At 35.0% G+C, this 26,248-nt stretch overlaps 2 protein-coding genes across 2 annotated transcripts; one reads left to right on the forward strand and one right to left on the reverse strand.

Annotated features, from left to right (window-relative positions):
* Nucleotides 1-20,527: 20,527 nt before the first annotated feature.
* Nucleotides 20,528-22,263, reverse strand: LOC113352529 (zinc finger BED domain-containing protein RICESLEEPER 2-like). Its single transcript, XM_026596340.1, has 3 exons — nucleotides 22,076-22,263; nucleotides 21,525-21,830; nucleotides 20,528-21,455 (listed from the first exon to the last, which is right to left on the reverse strand). The coding sequence occupies exons 1-3, from the start codon at nucleotides 22,261-22,263 to the stop codon at nucleotides 20,528-20,530; spliced, it is 1,422 nt and encodes a 473-aa protein (XP_026452125.1).
* A 912-nt stretch (nucleotides 22,264-23,175) lies between these two features.
* Nucleotides 23,176-25,678, forward strand: LOC113350072 (protein MARD1-like). Its single transcript, XM_026594150.1, has 3 exons — nucleotides 23,176-23,955; nucleotides 24,066-24,861; nucleotides 25,213-25,678. The coding sequence occupies exons 2-3, from the start codon at nucleotides 24,110-24,112 to the stop codon at nucleotides 25,316-25,318; spliced, it is 858 nt and encodes a 285-aa protein (XP_026449935.1). The 5' UTR covers nucleotides 23,176-23,955; nucleotides 24,066-24,109; the 3' UTR covers nucleotides 25,319-25,678.
* Nucleotides 25,679-26,248: the final 570 nt, after the last annotated feature.

The raw sequence follows: 26,248 nt of genomic DNA on the forward strand, positions 1-26,248 counted from the left end.
TGTCTCTAGAAAGACTAGTCACAACTTCCCTAATTTCTAGGTCATCAGATTCCTGGAAATGGTCAATAGATTCTTCTAAGTTGGGTTCATCCTCACTCATTTCTACGAGTTTATCATCTTCTAAGACTAGTGTTTCTAAATCGCCAGATTCTAAAACAGTATTCTCAGGGTAAACTCTTTCCTCTAAACCATCATCACAATCATATAAAGGATTATCAGAGAAAGTTTCATATAAAGGCTCATCAACATAGGTTTTAATCATAGTTACCTCCTCCGATTCACTGATAGGCACATCAAATAATGGATTATCCAACATACTGCAGGATAAAGTATCATGAACTACATCGTCTAAAACGGTGGTATCCCTAATCAAATCCTCGTCCTTTTGAATAGGTGAATAATCATAAAAATTATTTGGATTTGAACTAGAAATAATATAATCATTATAAAGCTCAATTGGATTAATAGATTCCTGATCACTATGCCTACATATTTAAGATTCTTCATTACTATTATCCTCATCATCATAATAGTACAAAGATGATTGAACCTTATCTAAATAAGTAGTGTCTTTTATTCTAGCCTCGTCCTCTAAATTAGGCAAATATTCACTATTGATATCAAGGGTAGAATTAGAAACCCTATTTTGGAAATTTAGATTATTTCGAGCAGCATTAGCCAAGTGTTCATTTTCTGCCTCTAGACGTGCCTGAATTTCACTGGGCATAACACTTATACGTTCACCACTCTCGTTTATCATCTCAGAATATCGTGTACACTCTTCTTTTGAACTATTCATTGCAACTAAACGTTTATACGTCCTTTCAATCCGTTGTTGGGTCTCTTCTAGAGATGGAACAGGTTCAGAAATATCATAATCAGGACTAGTTTCCAAAAACGAGTAACCAGTACTACAGTGTTCCTGATTTTCTTGCTCGTAAGACCAATTCGCGTGTGGATAGTAATTGGGCTCACCATGGTATGAACCATAACCTTGAAAAGGTTGGCGTTCTCAACTACTATTCCCACCATGGTCATAAAACTGATGATATCCATATTCAAATTCAGGTCGATACTCATTGTATTGGCTTCTATCATACCAGTTCGACATTCTTAATTGCAAGGGAATTCTACACAACCACAAACAAGGCCGACTCGACTCCACCAAAACAAACCTAAAGATTTCTAGCAAACAAAAAGCATGAAGGCTTCACTTAGATTGTTTCTAGACTTGCTTCTATCTCTCGAAGGGGAATTCGTTACAATTTAAGCAAACCCCTCTGGAATCAATCCGAGTCAAAGTAAGTTGAATTGAGGCGAGGGAAGCTCAGTGGAGCTTTGATACCCAAGGGCTCACCGCTATCACAAGGCGGCGCAGTCACACATTCAACTCACAGAAACCATCATGAACTTCGAGGTGTGCTTAAGAAAGTAACCAATATCCTTCGAAAATTTTTCCTGATAAGCGCGTTACCCTATCGGTCTCGTTCTAGTCAAGTTTTAAGCTTGGGTTCGCGTTAGGTTTCGTTTTCCTAAGGCGGGCAAGAAGGGAGCGGTGATTAAATCCGAACCCTTATCTTGTATTGGTCAGGCCTTGCCCTTTACTAGGAATTTAAAAACAGTCCAAATTCGTCCTCAATCAATGAATCACCTTAAGGAATACAGTAAACCCGCTGACAGGAGATTCGCGAGTGTTTCGATGGACTTACCTCCCGTACCAGACGAGGGATGAACCGTTGAAGTCGACTCGGGCCACGACTCCTATGTCATGTACGAACCCGAGGGGACGAGACGATATAGTAATCGTCGTCCTTCCCTGCACACAGTTTATATAATTTTTTTTTATTTTTATTAATACCCTTCCGTAGGGTTAAAAAAAGAATAAAGTCCAATTGTCCAGAATAAATTCCAAATAAAAAGTCCAAAAATTACAAAAATTATGAAAAATAAAGCCTATTTACAAATTCTAAAAGAAATAAATAAAAGCTATATACAAAAAATAATAATAATAATAATAATATAAATTAAATCCTAAAAAAAAAAATTATGTCTTTTTTTTCTTCTCTTTTAGCTTTAAGCTTTTTGTTCCCAAGTCCTTAGTATTCCACTTCGAACCTGTAAATCAAAGACACAAAAAGAAACGTAAAAAGGAACAAATAATAGTAAAAAAAAATAAAAAAACCTAAAAACAAATCTATAAACAAGTCCGCGTCGGCGGCGCCATTTTGTTGTAGTTTTTTTTTTCTAGTGATAAGTAAAAGTTCGTTGCTCGGACTTGTAAAGATTTAAAAAAACAATAATATATACAAAATATTTGTCACAGGATCAAGAGACACTAGGACACAGGATTCCACCATTAATCATTCACACAATTCATATATTTATTCGAAACAATTATAGCTCAAATCATAAGGACTCTCATTCTTGCCAAGGTAGATTTTTAGAATATTTATTGTATATCACTAGCATGACGCATCAAAAGCACTACGACCAAGCATACATCATCATACGATATCACAACCAATTAAGAAAAATCATAAATCGATTAATAAAAAGTGCAAGTAGTCAAAAAAAAGATTTAATATAATTATCATATGCGTAAAGAACGGCTTCCTCCATCATCCCAGTATTGGGGTTTAGCTAATCATAATAATCATGTTCTCAAAATATATATTTGATGTTCAAAGTATGATTAAAAGAGTCAAAAGTTATAAAACAGTGGTTTTGAGACTCACAGAAGGCGTCCAGAAAGAAACGATAGAACTAAACTGCTGTAAAATAACGATAGAACCTGAGCGCTGTAAACAACGACACTTCCTTTCCGCTGCTGGAACTGTTGAAGAACGACTGTCTTTAAGAGTCTGTTCTTCGTGTTCTTGAAGCTTTTTAATGGCAGCAGCAGCAGCAGGTGAACATTGTTGCTGGTTCCATTTTCTCGCTCCTCCTAGCTCTGGATCGACCCCAAACTCTTCATCCCCTTATATGAGACTCGAACAACTCCTTTTATACCATATAGCTCCACCAAATCCTCACCAAGAATCTCTTTTATCTCCTAATATTTTTTTTATTCTTCACGTAAAGTCTGGTATTTCTTTCCCTGTTAAACTCTCTTTACGCGTCAATGCTTCATCCAAAAATCTCTTCCTGTTTACTGCGTACTATTCTAAAGATAGAAAAGAATCATGAGAAGATATTCTCCTCCAATATCACGCATGTAATCTTCCAACAGGACCCGATATTCTCGCAAAGATATTCTTCCTCTCTGTTTAGCTAAGTCCGGCTATTCTAGCCCAAATTCATCGATCAAAACAGACGTACAAGGCCTGTTAACTCCATTCAAGACCAGCCCAATGGTTTCCAGCGATTGAATCTCGCTCAAAGCTGCTCAAATTCGAAGTCCAAAATCTGTAACCGTCTGCATGCATTTTCCCGCCAATTTTTGAGTTTGAAAATTTGAATAAGAAAATGAGTTCCCTTAATCCAAAAGTTGGACGCCTTTACCAGCTGGGGTGTCCAGGGGTGCCTTTATTAATTTTTCTGGGATGTTTTCCGGACTTTTTCAGGCTTCCTCTGGGGTACTTCCGGTATACTGTCAACGGAGCTCCAAACGCCATATTTTAGCCAATTTCGCCGCAAAACCTTATTTTTCCAAAAACACCTATAAATAAATAAAACACCATAATAAGTACAAAAACGGGCACTAACAATATATACAAATGAGATATATTAGACACATAAATGCGTCTATCATTGCGGACGGTGCAGTTCCGCCAGTCCGCATACTTATGTTGGTTATTTTCAAAAAACGATTATTCTTGAACTTAAACTTATAAACTAAGGAATGCATAATTACAAACCGTGGCTATAAAGTTTATGAATCGATTCGAGTGAATCAAATCGTTTTTTCTTTGAGTGTGTCTTGTATACTTCTATAAGATCTAAGCAATTGAACAACTCTCTAACTAGTTCATTTGAACTAGTTATGGTAAAGAAGAATATGGTTGATATGAAAGTGCTCATATGGCTAACCATTTGGTTAACTATTGTTGAACCAACTAAGTGTACATGTTTGGGTACTGTTACGCAAACCTAAAACGTGCATTCCATTTGTGTGTAACAATCTAAGTTTCAATCTAACGGTTGAAAGATATTAGCTTGAATCTGATCAGGTTTTCATCTAACAGTGAATATTGAATGCTTTGTTACCAAGATAACTTAGATTGCAAACCTTGATTTGAAAGACTATATAAAGGAGAACTCTAGCAACTGGGAAACCTAATCCCCACAACTTCTGTATGATACTAGTTGTATAATCAAGAGTTGATTCTTCTTTAACCTTAGGTTTATACCGAGACCCTGTAGGTTAACGACTTGAAGACTTCATTGGGATTGTGAAGCCAAACCCAACTATATTCTTTGTAATTGTGTAATCTGATATTGCTGTTTTTATTGTACTAAGTACAATCGTAAGATTGGTTTGAGATTGATTTCCCCGATAGGCAAGATATAAAAGAAGTCACAAACATTTTCGTCTCATCGTTTGTGATTCCGCAATATCATCTTTCGCTAGTCGATTAAGATTATTGTGAGGTGATTGATAATTCTAGGCTGTTCTTCGGGAATATAAGTCTGGGTTATCAATTGGTTCGTGTTCACCTCGATTTATCAAAATATTGAACAAAAACTCGTAGGTATTTTTGTAGTAGACAGATTTATCTATTACCGTAGACTTTTCTGTGTGATATAGATTTGTTTATTAAAGTCTTCGACTTTGGGTCATAGCAACTATTAGTTGTGGGTGAGATCAGCTAAGGGAATCAAGTGCGTAGTATCCTGCTGGGATCAGAGATGTAAGGAGAGAAACTGTACCTTGGATCAGTGTAAGATTGATTGGGGTTCAACTACAGTCCAGACCGAAGTTAGTTGTAGTAGGCTAGTGTCTGTAGCGGCTTAATACAGTGTGTGTTCAATATGGATTAGGTTCCGGGGTTTTTCTGCATTTGCGGTTTCCTCGTTAACAAAACTTCTGGTGTCTGTGTTATTTCTTTTCCGCATTATATTTTGTTATATAATTGAAATATCACAGGTTGTGCGTTGAATCGATCAATTGGGAAATACAACCTTTGGTTGTTGATTGAAATTGATTAATCCTTGAACATTGGACTTTGGTACCGTTCAAGTGTTTTCTCTTGTATTCAATTAGACTCGCAGATTTCTATTTGCTTGAGTAAGTATTGAATCGAGAAAGTGAGATATAACTCTTTGATATACCTTATTAAGATTTAGTCTGACTGTCTAGTTGATTCTCTTAAAAGTATATTGGAGTTAGTCCTTACAGATGGCTAAGAGAAATATTGGGTGTGGTTGTTGTACCCCAGCCTTTTCAATTGGTATCAGAGCAGGAAAACACTTTAAACCTGATAATTTTGTGTTTGTTTGATCCTTAAAAATTGCCCTATGGGAAATTTCTTTGAAAAACTTTCTCTTGGCATCTGTAACGCACGCCAGAAATCCGTAAAGATTGTTCAAAGATTATCATGGAAAAAACCTCAGGTTTCTTATAATAATCTTATTTCATCTAAGATCTTGGAAAACTTAGATAATGAGAGACAATCTAAAGGAAGAATTAAAAAGAAGGGAAGATTGAGAAAACGTTCGTTACGCTCAAAGATATGGACTCTCACGAGATTAACTCTTAATCTTTTTGAGAAATACTATCGTAATGGATCAATTGACAAAGATCTATTTAGAGCTTTTGAAAGCGTTTTTAGATTCTTAGAAAAACTTAATTTCGTTAAGTTTAAGAATCGACCCAATAAAAGTTTTGTACATGTAAAACTATGGAAAAATGATGTACGAACTGAACATGTTGTCAACACAAGTAGATCCAAATCGGGTTCTCATATTTTTGACACAAATTCAAGATATCGGAAGAATCTTCTTTCTAGTCATATAAAAAGGAAGTTAGAAACTCTGACAACCCCGATTATCATCATTACTTTGATTATATCACTGGGACTGCTCACAAATGTCAACCAGAAATGGTGCATGAGGATTCCTCTGGACATCATGCCTCTTGGTAACAAGCCTGACACTACCCTATTTGTACATATCTTGAGACGGGGCTAGAAAAGGTTTGATTTGTGTACAGTTGGGTTGAACATATCTTTCTGTTCTAGGATATTCTAATGAGCCTTCTACTGCATCCATCTCCTCTTACAAATTGTGTTTTGTCGGGATGCATAACCTTGGTGTGTGAACGTCAAAGAAAATCCGACATTCCTTTTGTGGGTCGCGGTTCATAAATGGGTCCAAGCTCATTAGTGAGGGATATAAAGAAGAAGTACGCGTACCTTCTTCTTCATCCCATTAGTCCGCGTACGAGAACTTTCTAGGGTTCATGAAGTTCCTCCATTAAAATTCCTTGGAGGAAAATAAGACAAAGGGGTGGTCAAAGTTCATTCCCAAGTAAGTGATTTACTCTTGGTTCTTTCTAATTTCTAGATTTCATGATGAATTTCAAGGTTTCAAAAAAAAACTTCAAAAAGTTTGGGTTCTTCTAGCATAAATCTTCCTTTAAACCAAAATTCTCTTAGAATTAAGTTTGTCAATGATTCTTGTGCTGATGTTTTTGAAAAGATTTCATCTAATGGTTTTATTCTAGAAAAGAAATTGGATTCATCTAGTGGATATAAAGAGGATTTAGTTTGCTTTGAAAAATTCAATCTTGGAAACATCTTTGATGGTCTTGGTCAAGGATTTGATACTCTCACAAGAATTTTCTAAGCCAACATTCATGATGTTGATATCGAAAAAATGGAATTCAAAACCATGATAAATAGATAAAGGTTTCTTGTTAATAGAGAGTTGATTTCGAAGATTACCAAAATTCGATTGGGTAATATTCGTCTACCTAGGCCAAGTGATGAAGACATCTCTCATGGTCGTTGTAGTAAGAAGGTTGCTTGGAATCAAGAGAAGTTTCCTACTAATGTTCTTAGTATAGCCTTGTTGGATTTCGGAAAACTTGGTATCTCTAATATTTGTCCCTCCACAATTGAGAATTCTCGGTGGAGTCGCGATTTTGCGGAATTGGTCTATTTCCTTGAATTGGGTGTTCCGAGTCTCGATTTTTGTGGTTTCATCATATTTCAAGTGACTTCGATGACTTCACCCATCAAGAAGTTAGGTTTCCCTTGCGTGATTAGTCAAATTTTCCGTGTATGTGGCTTTGACCCAATTGGAAACTCCCTTGGAGCTCCCAAACCTGTTCGTCCCTGTACTTTCAGACGTATAAGGGAGGATGTGTACAAAAGACAAAGAGATGATTCCACTGACGGTTCTTGCGATCCTACCACCTTGAGTCTTCTTTAAAAAATTCACAAAGGTGTGTGTAAAGTCAATTCAAGTGTGAGGTGCGTGCAAGAACAATTGTCGTTGATTGCATCTAAGTTTCCCGAGATCAAGGAAGACTTGAACATGATTCAAGCATCTTGGATTGTTTCCGATGATGAAGATGGTGAGTAAATGTTTAGATCCTTAATTTTATTTGCCTAGTAAGTCTTCTGATAAGAATTTTATTTTATTTTTTTGTTTAGAAGAATAACTAGAGTTTGGAATGGCCATTATTGTGATTACACATAGCTATGTCCAACGTTTTCATCTTCTTTGTTTTTAGGTTTATTTGTTTAAATTCTAAAAATTATTTGGAAGATGAATTTTGCAGTATTAATCTTTATGGTTTTATATATTGCAATTTTTTATGGGATATGTGTGTTTGCTCTGTGAACTATGATTGTCCCATACCTTGTCAAAAGTTAAGTCTTCCATATGTCGATATGTATGTATTTATAAAAGAATGAATGAACTTTGGACATTACAAAAGTTAAAGCCTTTTATGTCATTTTTTTGATGGAAGAAAGGATAAAAATTTTGTTTACGAGGATTATGTCTATTGCATGTCATTGTGCAAATAGCGATGGAAAATAGAATGAATCCTTGTCTATTCCACAATATTGATCTTCCCCGATCCATATTTCTTATGTATATACTGTGCGGCTCTGTAAGTTCTCTTATGTTGAGCATTTTCGATTAAATTAATCATGGGTTTTCTTGTGGTTGATTTGGTTGAGTATCTTTGGATTCAAATTCATATTCGTATGTAATTTGTTATGTCCAAAGAAATCCTTCTTTTCTTGTGAAAGTAAGGTCGCTCTTGTTGTTCTTTGAGGAATGACATTATATGGGGGAGAGTTCTTGATTGAACTTTTGGTTAATTTCCAAATCTTTGTGGGGAGTGTGGCTATGGAATATTATAGGAGTTATCTTGTATCTTTATAAACTCTTTGATGAAAGCATTTAGCTTAGGCTATATGATTGCATCTAAAAAGTTGATATGTGCTTACTTTTGGTCATGAAATGTCTCTATAGAAATTTCATTAGGATCCCACTAGTTTTCGTACCTTTGCCAATTTTATTGACAAAGGGGGAGAATTAATGTGTAGTTCACACTACAAATACATATGTTTTCGGATCATTATGTAAGGGGGAGTGGTTTCCATGTGAGATAGAGTATTGACTAAGGGGGAGTGATACATATCACCATAGTATTGTTGTCAAAGTTGTGATATAATTGAACTTTGATGTTGTGTAATAATACTATCACACTGTGTAACAATGATTGAGAACTCTTTTTCTTTCATTGTTATGGCTACGGATTTTCAACAACGATGAGGCTAAACTTATAACCTTTGGGATCATTGGAGTACATGGAAGTGAAGAAGATTTCGAGTAATGTTGAAGAACCAAGACGATCAGGCATGTGGAAGAGAAGCTACAAAAGTTTATTTATTTATTTTGTATTCCATATGTATTGATATTTTTGTCACTAAAATTGACAAAGGGGGGGATTGTTAGAGCACTGCTCGGTTGAACTCTCATGCGTTGCTATCTCAAGCATATTTGTCAATGTTAGTGATCAAAACTATAAGTCTTGATTTCTAGTCTACTTATAGCTAAGTCTCGGACTAGGATAGAAAGTGTAGTTGAGCTCTAGACTCCATCGCGATCATCATACAAAGACGAATAACTACTCAAGGAACTGGTGGAACTTCATCGACTAAAAGGTATGTGGAGACTTGAACTTATCTATCACTCAAAAGTCTATCTACTCTATCTCTTATCTTGAGACAAAAGTCGTATTGCTATATAGACTATGATTACACAGATTTTCTATTTCGACCCGCGTTTATGTTGCTTATCTATTTCTCGAAATATGTGTTGGTAAGCTTTCGCTTTGGCCAAGTTCATCTTTACTAGTGACGAAAGTCATATTAAGTTTCAATTACTTGAAAATTGCTTTGACGAAAAATGGTTTGTGAATAACAACTATATAACGTCCTCTAAGAATGTTTCAATGATTAAAATGAGAGTTTAGAATATATAATCATTGTTGGATATAAATATTATGTGATAACTCATACGTGTGTAAGTCCTTATTCCTTGAACCAAAGTATGCGTACTTTGCTGATCAGGAAAACCGGAACTAAAGTTCGCGTACCAGTACGCACACCATCGGAAGTTCACGTCCCGTGAAAATCTACTGGAGTTTGTGAACTGAAAACAATCTTATTTCGGGTACTTAAGTCCGCGTACTTAGGTTGGTTATTTTCAAAAAACGATTATTCGTGAACTTAAACTTATAAACTAAGGAATGCATAATTGCAAATTGTGGATATAAAGTTCATGAATCGATTCGAGTGAATCAAATCGTTTTTGCTTCGATTGTGTCTTGTATACTTTTATAAGATCTAAGCAATTGAACAACTCTCTAACTAGTTCATTGAGTCATTTGAACTAGTTATCGTAAAGAAGAATATGGTTGATATGAAAGTGCACATATGGATAACCATTTGGTTAACTATTGTTGAACCAACTAAGTGTACATGTTTGGGTACGGTTACACAAACCTAAAACGTGCATTTCATTTGTGTGTAACAAGTTAAGTTTCGATCTAACGGTTGAAAGATATTAGCTTGAATCTAATAAGGTTTTCATTTAACGGTGAATATTGAATGCTTTGTTACCAAGGTAACTTAGATTGCCAACCCTGATTTGAAGGACTATATACAGGAGAACTCTAGCAATTGGGGAATATAATCCCCACACCTCATGTGTGATACTAGTTGTATAAGCTAGAGTCGATTCTCCTTTAACCTTAGGTTTCTACCGAGACCCTGTAGGTTAACGACTTGAAGACTTCATTGGGATTGTGAAGCCAGACCCGACTATTTTCTTTGTAGTTGCATGATCTGATATTGTTGTTTCTATCGTACTAAGTACAATCGTAAGATTGGCTTGAAATTGATTTCTCCGATAGGCAAGATATAAAAGAAGTCACAAACATCTTCGTCTCATCGTTTGTGATTCCGCAATATCTTCTTTCGCTAGTCGATTAAGATTATTGTGAGGTGATTGATAATTCTAGGCTGTTCTTCGGGAATATAAGTGCGGGTTATCGATTGGTTCATGTTCACCTTGATTTATCAAAAGACGGAACAAAAACTCGCAGGTATTTCTGTGGGAGACAGATTTATCTATTACCGTAGACTTTTCTGTGTGATACAATTTTTTTTATTAAAGTCTTCGATTTTGGGTCGTAGAAACTCTTAGTTGTGGGTGAGATCAGCTAAGGGAATCAAGTGCGTAGTATCCTGCTGGGGTCAGAGACGTAAGGAGCGCAACTGTACCTTGGATCAGTGTGATATTGATTGGGGTTCCACTACAGTCCAGACCGAAGTTAGTTGTAGTAGGCTAGTGTATGTAGCGGCTTAATACAGTGTGTGTTCAATCTGGACTAGGTCCCGGGGTTTTTCTGCATTTACGGTTCCTCGTTAACAAAACTTCCGGTGTCTGTGTTATTTCTTTTACGCATTATATTTTGTTATATAATTGAAATATCACAGGTTGTGCGTTGAATCGATCAATTGGGAAATCCAACGTTTGGTTGTTGATTGACATTGATTGATCCTTGAACATTGGTCTTTGGTACCGTTCAAGTGTTTTCTGTTGTATTCAATTAGACTCGCAGATTTCTATTTGCTTGAGTAAGTATTGAATCGAGAAAGTGAGATATAACTCTTTGATATACTTTTATTAAGATTGAGTCTGACTGTCTATTTGATTCCCTTAAAAGTGTATTGGAGTTAGTCCATACAGATTGCTAAGCGAAATATTGGGTGTGGTTGTTGTATCCCTGCTTTTTCACCGATAATTCTCATACAACTAGACTGATCTTGGATATTGATTTTTGAGATCGTCCAAGAACTATTTTATACAATTAGATACATGTACCTTTGGTTTATACATACTGATTTTAGAGAGAAAGAGAAAAACTCTTAAAAACGTAGAGGACACCAAATACACCCAACTTTTTCGTTCGACAACTTGTATATGTTAGAGCACTGCTCGGTCGAACTCGCAAGCATTACTATCTCAATCTTGTTTGTCAAGTTTAGGTTATCAAAACTATAAGTATTGATTTCTAGTATACTTATAGCTATGTCTCGGATTAGGATAGAATGTGTAGTTGAGCTATAGGCTTCACGACGTTCATTGATTGAAGACGAAGATCTACTGAGGAGACCTTGGAGGAACTTCATCAACAAAAGGTATGTGGACACTAAAACTTATTTATCACTCATAAGTCTATTATATTCTATCTCCTATTGAGACTAAGTCGTATAGCTATATAGACTTTTACGTTATACACATTTGATATTTCGAGCCGAGTTTATCTCGCTTATCTATTTCTCAAAATATGTGTTTGAAATCTTTTTGCTTTAGATACGTTCATCAATATTCTTGACGAGTTTAGTTGAAAACAATCTATTTGTTGGAAACTATATAATAAGTCAAAAGATGATCATGTTAAAATTGCCTTGAAACATCTTACATGATTAGTGTGAGACAGTCATTTGATGTCGACTCGGAATGTTTCGTATTAATCATTAGATCACTTGAAAATTACTTATAAGCTAATAGTTTGTGTGAGACAGTTGTTGTCGTCTTCTAAGGATGTTTCAATGATTTAAATGGGAGTTTAGAACAATTAACCATTGTATGGATATAACACAATGTGCATACCAATATGCAAACTGTTGAGCTATGATTCAAGTTCGGGAACCAAGTTTGCATACCAGTATGTGAACGGTTTTAACTGCTAAAGTACGGGAACCAAGTTTTCATACCAGTATGCGAACGGTTTCACCTGAGTTCGGTCCGGAACGACAGTATGCATGCCCGTTTGCGAATTGTCGTACATGACCAAAGTCTGGGATTTAAGTTTGCGTACCCGTTTGCAAACTAAGTTGGTTAAAGTTCTAAAATCGGTTAAGTATGATTTCATACTCATGAACAAATACATTTATAAATTAAGGAATGCAATCTCTGCAAACCATGGCTAAATGTTCATGAATTGATTCTTTTGGATCAATCTGATTTTGTTTCAACTGTGTCTTGTATACTACTATGAGAATATAAATAATTGAAAAACTCTATGGTAACACAATTAGATTCATTTGATTATCATTTGATCTAGAAGTGTTAGATGAATGTAGTTAATACAAAAGTATTCATATGGCTAACTTCGGTTAACTATTGTTGAGCCAACTCAATATACACGTTTAGGTACGGTTACCCATATCTAAATGAAGGTATATTTTATTTGTGTGTAACAAGCTAACACCATCTAACGTCGGAGAATTGCTTTGGTTTTAAGCAAACTTAACTTGAATATTAAATCAAGTTTTCATCTAACGGTGAATGTTGATTGCTTTGTTTCCAAGCTACCAAACCCTGATTTGAAATACTATATAAGGAACAAGTCTAGCAACTGGAAAACCTAATCCCCACACCTTCTGTGTGATACTAGTTGCGTACTAAATTCGATTCTCCTTTAACCTAGGTTTTTCCTAAAACCATTTTAGACTAACAACTTGAATACTTCATTAGGATGCTGAAGCCACACCCAACTATTTTCTCTGTAGTTGCGTGTTTTGATCTTACTTGTTCTATCTTATCGATTACCATCTTCTCTAAGACTGGCTTGAGATTTATCTCCGATAGGTAAGATATAAAAAGTAATCACAAAGCTCTTCGCCTAATTCTTTGTGATTCCACAATAACTTGTTCTACTGCAATATAGTTAAGTTATTGTGAGGTGATTGATATTTCTAGGTTGTTCTTCGGGAATATAAGACCAGATTATCAATTGTTTCCTATTCACCTTGATTTATCAAAAGACGGAACAAAAACTCCGTAGGTATTTCTGTGGGAGACAAATTTATCTATCATAATAGACTTTTCTGTGGGAGACAAATTTGTTTATAAAGTCTTCGACTTTGGGTCTTAGAAACTCTTAGTTGTGTGTGAGATCATCTTAGGGAATCAAGTGCGTAGATTCCTACTGGGATTAAGAGGCGTAAAGAACGCGACTGTACCTCAATCGGTGTGAGACTTGGTTAGGGCTCAACCACATTCCAGTACAAAGTTAACTTGTAGTAGGCTAGTGTCTGTAGCGGCTTAATACAGTGTGGCGTTCAAATCTAAATGTTATTTGTTTTCTGCATTATATTTTTTTATATAATTGAAATATCACAGATTGTGTGTAGTTCAATCAATTGGTAAATCCAACCTTTGGTTGTTGATTGAAATTGATTGACACTTAAACATTGTTCTTTGGTACCGTTCAAGTTATTTCTCATATCAATCAGGCTCACAGATCCCTATCTGTTCGATTGCAGATTGTATTGAGAAATTGAGATATAACTCTTGGATGTATTTCCTTAATTGAGTCTGACTGTCTAGTTGATTCCCTTGGAATTATATTGGAGTTAGTCCATACAGATTGTCGAACGAAATATTTGGTGTGGTTGTTAGATCCCCGCTTTTTCAGTATAGTCAAAAATTATTACAATTGTTAGTAGACCAACTTAATGATCCTTGACAATATATATATCTACTCAATCAGTATGTATAAAGACACAAGGTCCGTTAAACTGATTGTTAAGCAGAGTACTTGTACGATCTCAAAAAATCAATATCCAAGATCAATCTAGTCGTATCCAAATAATCCAATCGGAATTCTACCAAGTAATTAAACTTGTTATCTATCTTTCAAGATGTGAATTCTACAAGAAACTAGTCTCATAATCGATTACAATTAAGCATACGTATCTACTTAGATTGAATACGTACAAATCTGTCTAAATTCAATTATAAAGATAAAAAAAATATAATGTGGAAAAGGAAAACACAAGACACCAGAAATTTTGTTAACGAGGAAACCACAATAGCAGAAAAATCCCGGGAACTCATCCAGATTGAACACCACGCTGTATTAAGTCACTTCACATACTAGCCTACTATCAGACTTCGGACTGGAATACAGTTGAGACCAAATCCACCCTCCAAGCGATTCATTTACAGTTGCACTCTTTACGTCTCTTGAACCTCGCAAGGTTATACACACTTGATTCCTATAGATGACGTCCTTTACAGCCTAAGAGTTGCTTCATCCGAAGTGAAGACTTTTGATACCAATGTTCCTATAATAGATAAGCCCATTTGATTTCTGTTTAGATCAAAGATCAAGGTATGGAAATCTGTTTGCAACTAGCAAACCTCACAAATCCGGGACTTACGACTCCCAAGGAGCATCCTAGATTATTAACCACCTCTTAATAACAATCATCGAAAGATCAACTAAGATAAGTATTTAGAAATCTATCTTGAGGAATCACAAAGTATGATATGAAGAGAACTTTGCGATTACTATCTATCTTTCCTGATAGAGATTACGAAAACCTCGATAGCAGAAAAGCAAGATCAGGATTCACGAACTATCGAGGTAAAGATATTCGGACCTGGCTTCACGAATCCTCAAGTGAAATCTTTAAGTCGTAGACGACACTAGAATCAACTAGGACACAAAGTGTCAGGGATTGATTTTCCCAGTTGACAGAGATGCTTTATTTATAGTTTTCAAAGACCATGGTTAGCTTAGAATTCAAGCTAAGATAACTTGAGAATCAAGCAAGCAAGTTAGGTCTTCAAACTACAATTGAAGACTGTACACATATGTTCAGTTACTGAACCGTGTATAATGATTATTCGATTTGGAAACTTAATTAGACAAAGAACTAAAGGCTATTTGATGTTCATTTGAACACCTAAAAATTAATCATGATTCACACACATAAGTGTTTAAGTGATCAATGAAGTCTTAGAAGTGTTTAAGAGAGTTCTAGCAATGCTAAACATATTAAAATAATAAGTCTTTAAGCATCTGCTAAACATTATCGGGACATTTGGTACAACGGTTTGCCAACCGCGGGAATTGTTCACGAGTCAGGGTGCTACGGTTCGTAAACCAGGTTAGCCTACCCTACTAGACTACCTAACTCAGTTGACCACGGTTTGTGAACCGGGTTCGCCAACTGCTAGCCAATTTATTCAACTCGAAAATTCAGTTCACCAAAGTTCGTTGACCAGGTTCGTGAATTGTTCCCGACTGAACTCTTTTTGTATTTCTATACCTCAAATGTCTATGGTTTGGTAACTGGTTCGCCAACCTACTCTGAGTACAAATTTCAGTAAGTTCATGTTTCTCTCTTATGATGTTTGAAACATTCCCAAGTTATATATAATCATTTTCATGGGAAATTTTGAATTGATCCACAAATTAATTCATAGAACTAATATTGTTAAGGACCTTTGAACATCAAATCGCTAAATCATATTTCGAGATTTTTCTCAAGACAAGCTTGACTCTAAACATCTTTTTTGTAAATCTAGTATAAGTCATGCGACATACTCTCAGTAGATAGAATGATGGTATAATGAGTAAAATAGAATGGTTCAGTCTTCACATACCTGATACAGAAGTTCTCCAAATGTCTTCGTCGATCTCCAGTCTTCAAGTGTGATCTTTGATACTCCACTGCAGTTCTAACCTATCCGAAACTTGACTTAGTATCCTAGAAATCAAGATATAGTTTCGATCACCTAATATTGACAACAAGCTTGAGGTAGTAAAACTTGTGGGTTCAACCGAGCAGTGCTCTAACAAAATCTATATACAATCTGATCTGATTCAATGATCTTTTTTTTTTGGTCTAATTGCAACTGTATTCGGTTTTTTCTATTCAGGTTGCCGCACAAAAAAATTATTGGTTAACTTGGTGCCCTCACCTTTTCAAGATGAGGCAGTCAAAACTACATGCATCTCAGAAATATCCTTCTTCTGTATATTTCAATTCACCTAAGATCAAGATAATGAATTTGTAGTCAGCAAATGTTCTGCCGATGAAAAATTATACAGAATCATCATGTTCAGTCACATATCATCATGTTCTATTTCCATCGAAGTCGAATGTAAAAGCTTCCACTGATGATGAGCAAAATAGGTATTGTAAGTCCAAAACAAAATTCAATGTATATGCATTGTATGTTCATCATCCTTTCAGGTATACATGCATAAGGATGTACGACATATCAACATTAGTGGGAATCCAAAGTAAAAACAATATCTATTTACCACTCATCGCCATCAAAAAAGAAAATGAGAAAGTTTAAAAGGAAGTATAGCTCGTGCAGTAGACGTGCATTGTAAATTATACATGTCGCATAAAAGTTTGAAAACAAATAATTTGAATGTCATTTTTTTTACTTCGTAGATAATTTTATCCGAATATTGGATAATATCTGATCTGGAGTTCTAAAAAATGAAAAGAAAATTGCAAGAAAATTAATACTCCTTCCGTTCCACCAAAGTTGACATATTTAAGTTTTCACAGTTCTCAAAATAAAGAGGGGAACGAGATATTTTTAGCTGTTTTTTTTTCTTCCAATTGTATTCTTTTAAATAACAATTAGTAAAAAATTAAAATGATATATCTATCAAAATATGCCACACTTCTAGTCGCAAAATAAAGTCGAGCAAAAATACAATAGTTTGGAATCAACTCAATTCTAATCTCGTTCCGAGCTTATTTAAATGGCAAGCCTTTTATTTCAGAGACCAATTCTGTAACCGAATGTTGGAATTGAGTCCGAAGAGAAGTTTAGTTCTTCCTAGAAATATAAGGGCCGAGACATTAAAAACAAAAATCATAATATAGAGATTTACATTGTTGATCGAATTGATTGATTGAGAAAATGAAGGGAGGAGGAGATAAAATCATCATCAAAGTCATTTAATTTACGAGGAAAAAGATTAAAATATTTAGATATTAATGATCATTCTCGTACTTTTTCTTCCCCAACTCATTTTATTGCTCCTGATTTGAGATATATTTCGTTAAAATATGGATTATTTTCTTCCATATTTTGGAAATTGTTTGGTTGAATTCAAAATTATTATTTGTATTCTTAGGGGAATAAACAATAGATTGCTAAGGACGCAAATGGTCCAGTATACCACCGGATCGAGAACTAGATACGATAAAAAAAGATAGCTCCAGGTCCTAACATTTCTAGGTTCCGATCTTAATTTAGTGATTCGTAGCCATACTCGATAAAAACCCTAGATACTCGTCGCGCCCGAGTACCAATTAGGTATTGAAAAATTACAAAACAATTTCTCAAAAACGTAATATCTTCTTCTTTTTTTACACGAGTCCAAATTATTTGTATACAAATTTACTATTGCTTCTTTGTTAATGTTGTAAATAAAGCTAAAATATGATCGAGAAATGGAAAACGAAAAGAAAAAATCAAAGTCAAAACTAGACAAATACTTAGAATTTTGTTAAAATGATTAGTAAAAGAATGAAATAAATTGGCACCCGATACCCGTGGATATCCGGCAGGTATATCCTATTAGACCCGATAAGATTTAGGGTAATTAGGTATGCCTTGACAGCCCTAAGATTGCCATGGATTCTATATCAACAACGAGAGGAAATGTATTGACCTTTTTAAGAAAGGGACTTTGAAGATAGAACACTAGTCGCTGGTGAAATACCCAACAGAGAAATAATCTAAACAACCAATTCCATCAATTCTCACCCATTGGATGTACTTTAAAACAGATTTTTAGTTATACGTGCAAGACACGTGTTAACGGTAACTAAGTTATTCATAATCAAATTATTTTGGTAACGGTCAAATCGGTCAACTACATTCCTAGGTACAAAACTCAATTCACCAACACCCCATTTGATATATATTTTTTAAGTATTAATTTCATATATTTATGTGTAAAATTTAAGATTAAAATAGTCCCTATATGAAAACTTTTGTACAGGAATTCCTATCTAATCAATGACACTTTCGAATAAAAAGTCAGAATGTTCAAATTCGCTTTTGGATAACATGTTTCGAGGTGCATTTTAGTTTTTTCCCCTCCCTCCCCTCTCTCATTTTCCTCTAAAAAGAAGGAAAAATCCTTAACCTTCTTCATCTTCTTGTTCAAATCTAGTAAATTTGGGACTAATCCTGAGCAAGGATTTCAATTTTTTGTGTTTCACTTGTAAGGTGTTTTTTTCCCTTGAATTTTTAAAATTTTAAAGCTTTTAGGGTTCGTTTTTATTGTTTGTACTTTAAGTGATTATAACCTTTACTCTTAATGGTGATTTTGTCTTCACCTTAATGATGATTCTTATTTATTTAAACAACTTTCATTCTTTCATTATCCGGGTTCTTAGATATGACATTGTATTTCGAATACCGAGTGTTATTAATTCTTTAGTCAAGATTTTGAGAAGATTACTCCACTTTTAATGGGGCATCACTTTCCCAAGAAAACAACCTATCAAATGGTCAATACATGTTACGAAGAGTATCTTCTTTCCGATTTAATTTGCTCTATCATTTTTGTTTTAGGTCGTTTCTCGGAACTCCTTCTCTTTTCCTTATCAGGATTTCTGATCTTATATTATATTACAAGTGTGTTGCTTATTTGCTTTAGTTTAATTTTGATTGTTAATGTACTTTATATTCATATAATTTTGATTTGCTATTATGAAATGAGAAATCGGTAGAAATTTTATATATATAAAGAAAAGATTTGAATGTTTTCATTGACATCCATTGAAGAAATTAGAATATTCTTAGAATTATATCACACCAGTGTTGAACAAGTTAAAATGTAGACACAACACAACACCGCGCCATACTGTATCAAGTTTTTGGCAAATTGAAAGGAACAAAAACCACCCCCGGATACTAGCACACCACAGTCCGCGGCAAACAAGTTATTAACAAAACGAAAGCAACACATCCGAGAGTAACAGTGTCTGATGTCACAGCACACCCGAAGCACGCCAGGCATGCTCGTATGTGTGTCAAACTATCCACACTTATCCTTGCCTGTGGAACCCTTTAACCACCTACTGACCGACCCACTCCCACTAAATAATAAGTCTAACTAGCATTACTCATAACATTGACTTATGGTCATGGTTCAACAAGGATTCAAGGTTCGTACAATAACCGACCTAATTACTGAACCCTGGTTCATGATATGTGTGTACTGTGTAGTAGTAGTGTGTACGAATTGAGTAAAGTGCTGCCAAATTACGGGTCAACTTTCTTATCCCTTGACCATCATCAACAGTTGGACGTCTCAGACTACCATATAGGAATACCACTAGGGATGGCAATGGGGCGGGACCTTGAATCCCATCCCCTACCCCGTTCAAAAAACCAAAACCCATTCCCTACCCGTTCCCCATAAGAATGGGGCGGGGACGGGTATGGAGAATTCCTGTAGGGGATGGGTTTCCCATGGGTTACCATAACACTATAATAAATATTTAGAATTTTATAAATAATAATAGTTTAAAAATAATTATAATGTTTCAAACAATAATAATAATCCGTGCAGTGTATCTTAAAATTTGAAGTTTATCATAACTAAGCTAAAACTGAAAAATAAGGAAACAATTGATCCACAATGAAGAATCATGGTTCTTTTTACTTCTTAGTTCCTCATTGTTAACCATCTTCCTCCATGTTAATAATCTCATCATGGTCTTCTTCATTATCTTCCCAAAAAGTTCCCCGTTCTGATTTTAATTCACCTATTGGAATATAAATAAAATGTATCATATATAACCGTAAATAAGTATTTAAATGTAAAAATTGCTTTAATAACAAATATTCTTTTACCTTCCATCTTATCCCACAGCCAATCTTGAGTGCACATCAGAGCTTCCAATGTTTTTGGATGAAGTCGATTACGTTGGATACTCACAAATCTACCTCCAGTGCTAAAAGCAGATTCTGAAGCAACTGTAGACACTGGAATCGCTAAGATGTCTCTAGCCATACACTGCAAGACCGGATATTTGATTCAATTTGTCTTCCACCGTGCTAGTATGTCAACATCATTCGCCCTAGGTAAAAGACTTTCCTCCAAATAACATGTTAACTCTGACTTAACAGTACTAGTCTGAGTGCTATTAGAGACAAAGATATCAAATTTATCCAAAGGATCTACGTCATCATCTAAACCATACATCTCTTATCGAGAAGTGGATGAAAAATCACTTTGGCCAATAGATTTATCAGCAAATACTTTCAGTTCATACTCTTTAGCCAAATCAAAACATAAATTGCTTACTCGAGTCATTTCGAAGTCTGCAAAAGATGGACCATAAATTTGCGGGAAGTAAAACTGAATCAATTTCATCTTAAACCTTGGATCCAACATAATTGCTACTGCCATTATCCCATTGATCACCATCCAATACTCTTGAAACTTTTCTATCATACCTGATGCCATTTCTCTTATCACATCAAATTTAGATTTACTCCACTCGTTCAATGACAATCTAATCTCACAAATACTTGGAAAAAAAAGATTGGTTGTAGGATATTTTACTCCAGAAAACTTCTCCGTGAAGTTATAAAATATCTTCAATTTATCACACATTTCCGTTCCCAACGACCAATCTTCTTCACCGGGAAAATACTTATATTGTGGCTCTCGTTGCTTTAGGAGAGTGAAGACCCTTTGATACTTAATAGAAATATTAAGCATCATATATGTAGAGTTCCATCTAGTCTCACAATCAAGGACTAGCTTATTTGTACATGCAATATTTAACTGACGGGCAGCCTCTTCGAATTTTTCAACTCGTTTTGGTGTTGCTTTCCAGTAAGAAACACTATTACGAATCAACTCGATTGCCCCTTTAATTCCTTCTAATCCTTGCTTGACTATGAGAGCTAGTATGTGCGCACAACAACGCATATGAAACAAATCTCCACCCAATAGTAATGAGTTACTTGACAATTTTTCCAAGGTATTTTTGATCATAAGATCATTAGTGGTGCAATTATCAACAGTAATAGTAGATATCTTACCATCAATATTCCAATCCAACAGACATTCCATCAATGCTTCCGAGAGGACCTCAGCTGTATATGGACATGGAACATACATAAACCTAGTACAGATAACACATGTATTAGCAATAGAAAAAACATCTACATAATATAGGTATATGTATTCATACCTGATAATTTGGCTTTGTAGGATCCATGAATCATCGATAAAATGAGATGTAATGACCATGTATCCTTTCTTTTGTTTACTGGTCCACATATCAGTGGTTAATGCAATTTTTCCTTGATGTTTCTCTAAAAGCTGCATTATTTTAACTTTTTCTTCATCGTATATTTTGAAAATGTCATTTTTAATGGTGTTTCGGGATACCACCTTAAACAGTGGTTGGAGTGCATTTGAATATCTTCTGAATCCTTCATGCTCGACGATGGAAAGCGGGTATTCATGTAGAATTATCATGTAAGCGAGCTCCTTCCTGGCGACAGATTGATCAAAATTATATGTTGTAAGCTGGTTTCGCACATCTTTTTTTCTACTCGGAGTAAGTACCGCTTGTCTTATGTCTGTCTGTTTAAGTCGAGGACATCTTTTCATATGATCATGTAGATGCTTTGTCCCATGGTTGCTTTTTTCTCCTAGTATCTTGTTGCAATGATCGCAAACCTCTTTGTCTTCCCCTCTTATTTTCTTTTTTTTTTAAAGTGACCCCAGACTATGGACCTCTTCCTCCCTGTTCTTGTTTTGGTAGCTTCATCCTCGGCATCGTCACCATCAGCTGCATTTGGCTGCGCAGTATCATTAGATTGAAGTTGGACGTCATTAGCTGGTGGAGGCGAAGTTGGAGTTGTCCGTACATGGTCTTCATATTGAGATTCTTCAGTTTCGTCTAGGATCGGTGTAATGATCATCTTGTTACGACTTTGGAATCACTGTAGCTGTATACACATAAAGAATTAAGATAAAATAAATAGTAAAAGATTCATAATCAGAAAAAGACATTTTATGTATCCATCTCTAAAGATTCACATCATGACCATATACCCACTATGAACTGTGGAGTTAATAAGAAGACGAAACAGCCAACTATTAAATCAAAAATCATTTATGTTCTTATACAGTAAGAAAGAAATTACAAAAAAGTATCACTTGTTTTTTTACAAATGTCAATGAATTCAACGAAACATGTGGTCTTATTTGAACATATAGATTCGAATGAGAAAACGTCGAAGCTTCGGTATGGAAATGGAGTACAACATGATTTAATTAACATTCCATGATCTATAAATTGTATAGATTAGGGAGTTATGAGTTATACCTTACGAGCGCCTTTAACCCTAATAAGCATGAACACCGAAATAATAAACAAAAACAATAATACGATATCTATATATTTTTATTAAACCCTAGATAACAGATATATATATATATAATAGGTGTACGGGGCGGGTATGGGGTGGGGACCTTGAATCCCATCCCCACCCCATCCCCGCATCAGTACTTCGGGGATTCCCCGTACCCCGCCCCGTTTCCCGTTTATACGGGTAAAACCCTAACCCATAGAGACGGATCCCGACGGGGATGGGTTTGGGTGGGCCAAATTGCCATCCCTAAATACCATTTAAGTTGAGAGTATCCTAACCCGTTGATTCTACTCTATGTACATAAAAGATATGCCCGCATATATGAATTGGATATTCGTGTTGTCAGTCTATGGAGTGTGCGTCACTTCACTCTGATGTTTGTAACTGCAGTAGTAGGAGAGAAAAGAGAGAGAGAGAGAGAGAGAGCGAGAAAAAAGAGAGAGAGAGAGAGATTTCTTTGCGCTGCTGCTATTTAAGTCGTGTCAATTCAAAACCGCCAGTAAAAACTGGCCATTTTTAGATAGTTGTCTAGTAATTTTTAGCTGTAAACATAAATTTTCACTAGATTTGATTTGATCTTTACACGCGTCTCTATGTCTACCATAACACCTTTTTCTTTGAACTTCTTTCACTCCTCTCCCTGCTTCGACATTTAGCTTAAAATCAACTATCAATGAAGATTTCTTGTGTTTGAGGACTGATTGTGAGAAAAAGAAGAAAACCCACTCCCGAAAAGAAGAGAGTAAATCTTTTGTGATTCTAATAATGTCAACATCTTGGGTTCATTTTTAGTGTAGTTTTAGTCAGCAGAGTATATAAAGCTTAAGAAACCAAATCTAAGTCCTTATTTGTTACAGAGGAAACGTACTGTGTAAAAGATCACAAAGTTAAGGTTGTTTATTCTTTTGTTTTCCTGTTAGATTCTCTCTTCTTTTTCTGGTTTTGGGTTTTTGATTCTTCTTGTTTTTGGAGTTTGATTATAACATCAGTACCATTTAGAGAAAAGAGAAAAAAAAAAAAAAAAAAAAAAAGTCTCTGTTTCCATTTTAAGGGTGTAGTAATTTTTTTTAAAGGTCATATGAAGTTTTGATTTTAAAGGTTGTTTTGATATATACTAGTACATAGTTTTGGCCCATTCTCTTGTTTCAAGGGTTTCTCCAAGAAAAAAATTGAAGTTCCAAAAATGGCGGTTTTAATGGTTTTGGCGATTGTTCAGGCTTCTTTGTAGGATTATTATGGGTAAGTCTTTAAACCCATGTCTAAACATTAAAGTTTATTTATGGCTCTCTCTACACTGTATATGTAAATCTGACCCCCTCTTTATTTTTTTCTCCCTTGGGATTTTGCAGTTAGAAAACTGCTAGCACTGGAATTTTGAGAGAAGTTAAAAAGAATGCTAAGGAAGAGATCAAGAACTGCTAATAACCAAGCTTCCCCCTCAATGGGTTCAAGAGACAAATTCATAAAACCAACACCTCCTCTTATTTTACCAAGGTTATTATTTTCAGTTTCAAATGGTTTATTATCTGAAAGTGATTATAATCATTCTTCTGTTAAAAGTCCCACTTCAATTCTTGATAACAAACCCTTCTTTGCAAACCCTTTTAGTACTACTAAATCATGGGAGAAAAAAGTTGAGTCGGGTATTGGTCTAGGAATTCTTGATGCATTACTTGATGATGAAAAACAACCAAATCACAAAATCTTGACTTCTTCTAGTAGAGTGGTTTTGTTTGGTTCTCAATTGAAAATTCAAATCCCCTCACCTTTACCAACTAAATCACCTAGTTCTACTGATTTTGGTATCAATACACCAATTCATAATAAAATTGGTTTTTCTTCTCAATTGTTTTCTCCATCTGAGAATTCTCCTAGGGTATTTACTGGTTGTTTATCTGCTTCTGAAATGGAGTCATCTGAAGATTATACTTGTGTTATGACTCATGGTCCTAATCCAAGAACTACTCATATTTTTGACAACTGTGTTGTTAAGAATTGTTGTGGTGTTGTTGGATTTTCGTCTCCAAGAAAGGGAAATGTTTTTTTATCTGAAAAATCAGAAGATTATCCTTCCAAGAATTTCCTCAGCTTTTGTCATACTTGCAAGAAGAATCTTGAGCAGGGTAAAGACATTTACATATACAGGTAACTTTCACTAACTTATTTGTGTCATGTCTTATTGTATTGTGAGAATATGTCTGTATCAGTTTAATTGGATTCCTAGATTGCTTTAGGGGGAAGGACCTTCATCCAATTCTTAGAATAGTTCTGTTAGTATTAAACATCGAATTTGATAAACAAAGTTAGGCTAGGCCTCCGAAGATCTTACCGAATTTAACCGGTAAAAGGTAATTTTTTGAGATACTAGTCCTCGGATTGCATATATTGTTTTAACTTTGCTACCCATGTCGAGTACGAAGTAGTTCCAGATTAGATTGAATAATTTTTGAGTAACTAGTGCATGATTTTGATAGTGGATTGGTTCTATATTTGCAGAGGTGAGAAAGCCTTCTGCAGCCATGAATGTCGAAACAAAGAGATTTTACTCGACGAGGGGAGGGAGAAATTTGGCATGGACAGTTCCCTTAGGACTTGTTCTTGATTGATGGTCACTTACTGATAAGCCTAATCGGAAGTTAATATGTGTAAATGCTCGGAATATTATTAGAGCACTAATCAGCCACCCAGTTGGATGTTTTCTTAGTTGTTGCTAAGACTGTCTGCAGACTCTAAGCCGCTATCTAGAGATGGTATACTGGACCTGGTTAATCTATAATTTTGATTTTTGATCTTACCTTTTTTTATCTCAAGTTTGTTTAAGACTGGGAGTTGAAACATTTTATGTTTTTTTTTTCTTCTTTTCCTGAGTGAATGAGGAGAATGTTTGAGCGAGTTTTCAGTTTTGTTTGTGGGCTTGATTAGTAAACTGATGAAAATATGACTAATGATCTTTTGTATACCATCTCAAATGCATAATTTTGCTTCAATTGCTACGTTCTTGTTTATTGCTACTTTACCAGTGTAATGGACCCAAATCTAACATAATCATGTCAATCCACTAAACCGTCCTTATTAAAGTAGTAATCAAATAAAGTTATCATTTGATTTTTTATTAAAGAATGGCCAAGGTATCGGTTGTTTATTCTTACGCTTCCTCCAATTTTAATGTCATGGTTATTCTTACCCTTCAAGGATATGTACCTTAATCAAGGATACGTACGAGGACTAGGGCTGTTCATGGTCGGTTTTGGTTCGGTTTCTAGCCAAACCAAAACCGAAACCAATACTATTGGTTTCTAAAAATCTAAACCAAACCAATCCATTAACCATTGGTTCGGTTTCCAAATGGTTCCAGTTGGTTTCGGTTTTTCCCAGTGGTTTTTGGTTAACCAATAATTATGTCAAACCAAAAAAAAATACACAAATTTACAGATAAAAAAATCGTAGTTGCCGATAGTATTGGTTTACACAAATATACAGACAAAAAAAAAATCAAGAATAGTTAAAGCTTACTCTAATTCTAGAGATCAAA

The sequence above is a fragment of the Papaver somniferum genome, chromosome 2 (assembly GCF_003573695.1).
Source record: "Papaver somniferum cultivar HN1 chromosome 2, ASM357369v1, whole genome shotgun sequence".
NCBI classification, from domain to species: Eukaryota; Viridiplantae; Streptophyta; class Magnoliopsida; order Ranunculales; family Papaveraceae; genus Papaver; species Papaver somniferum.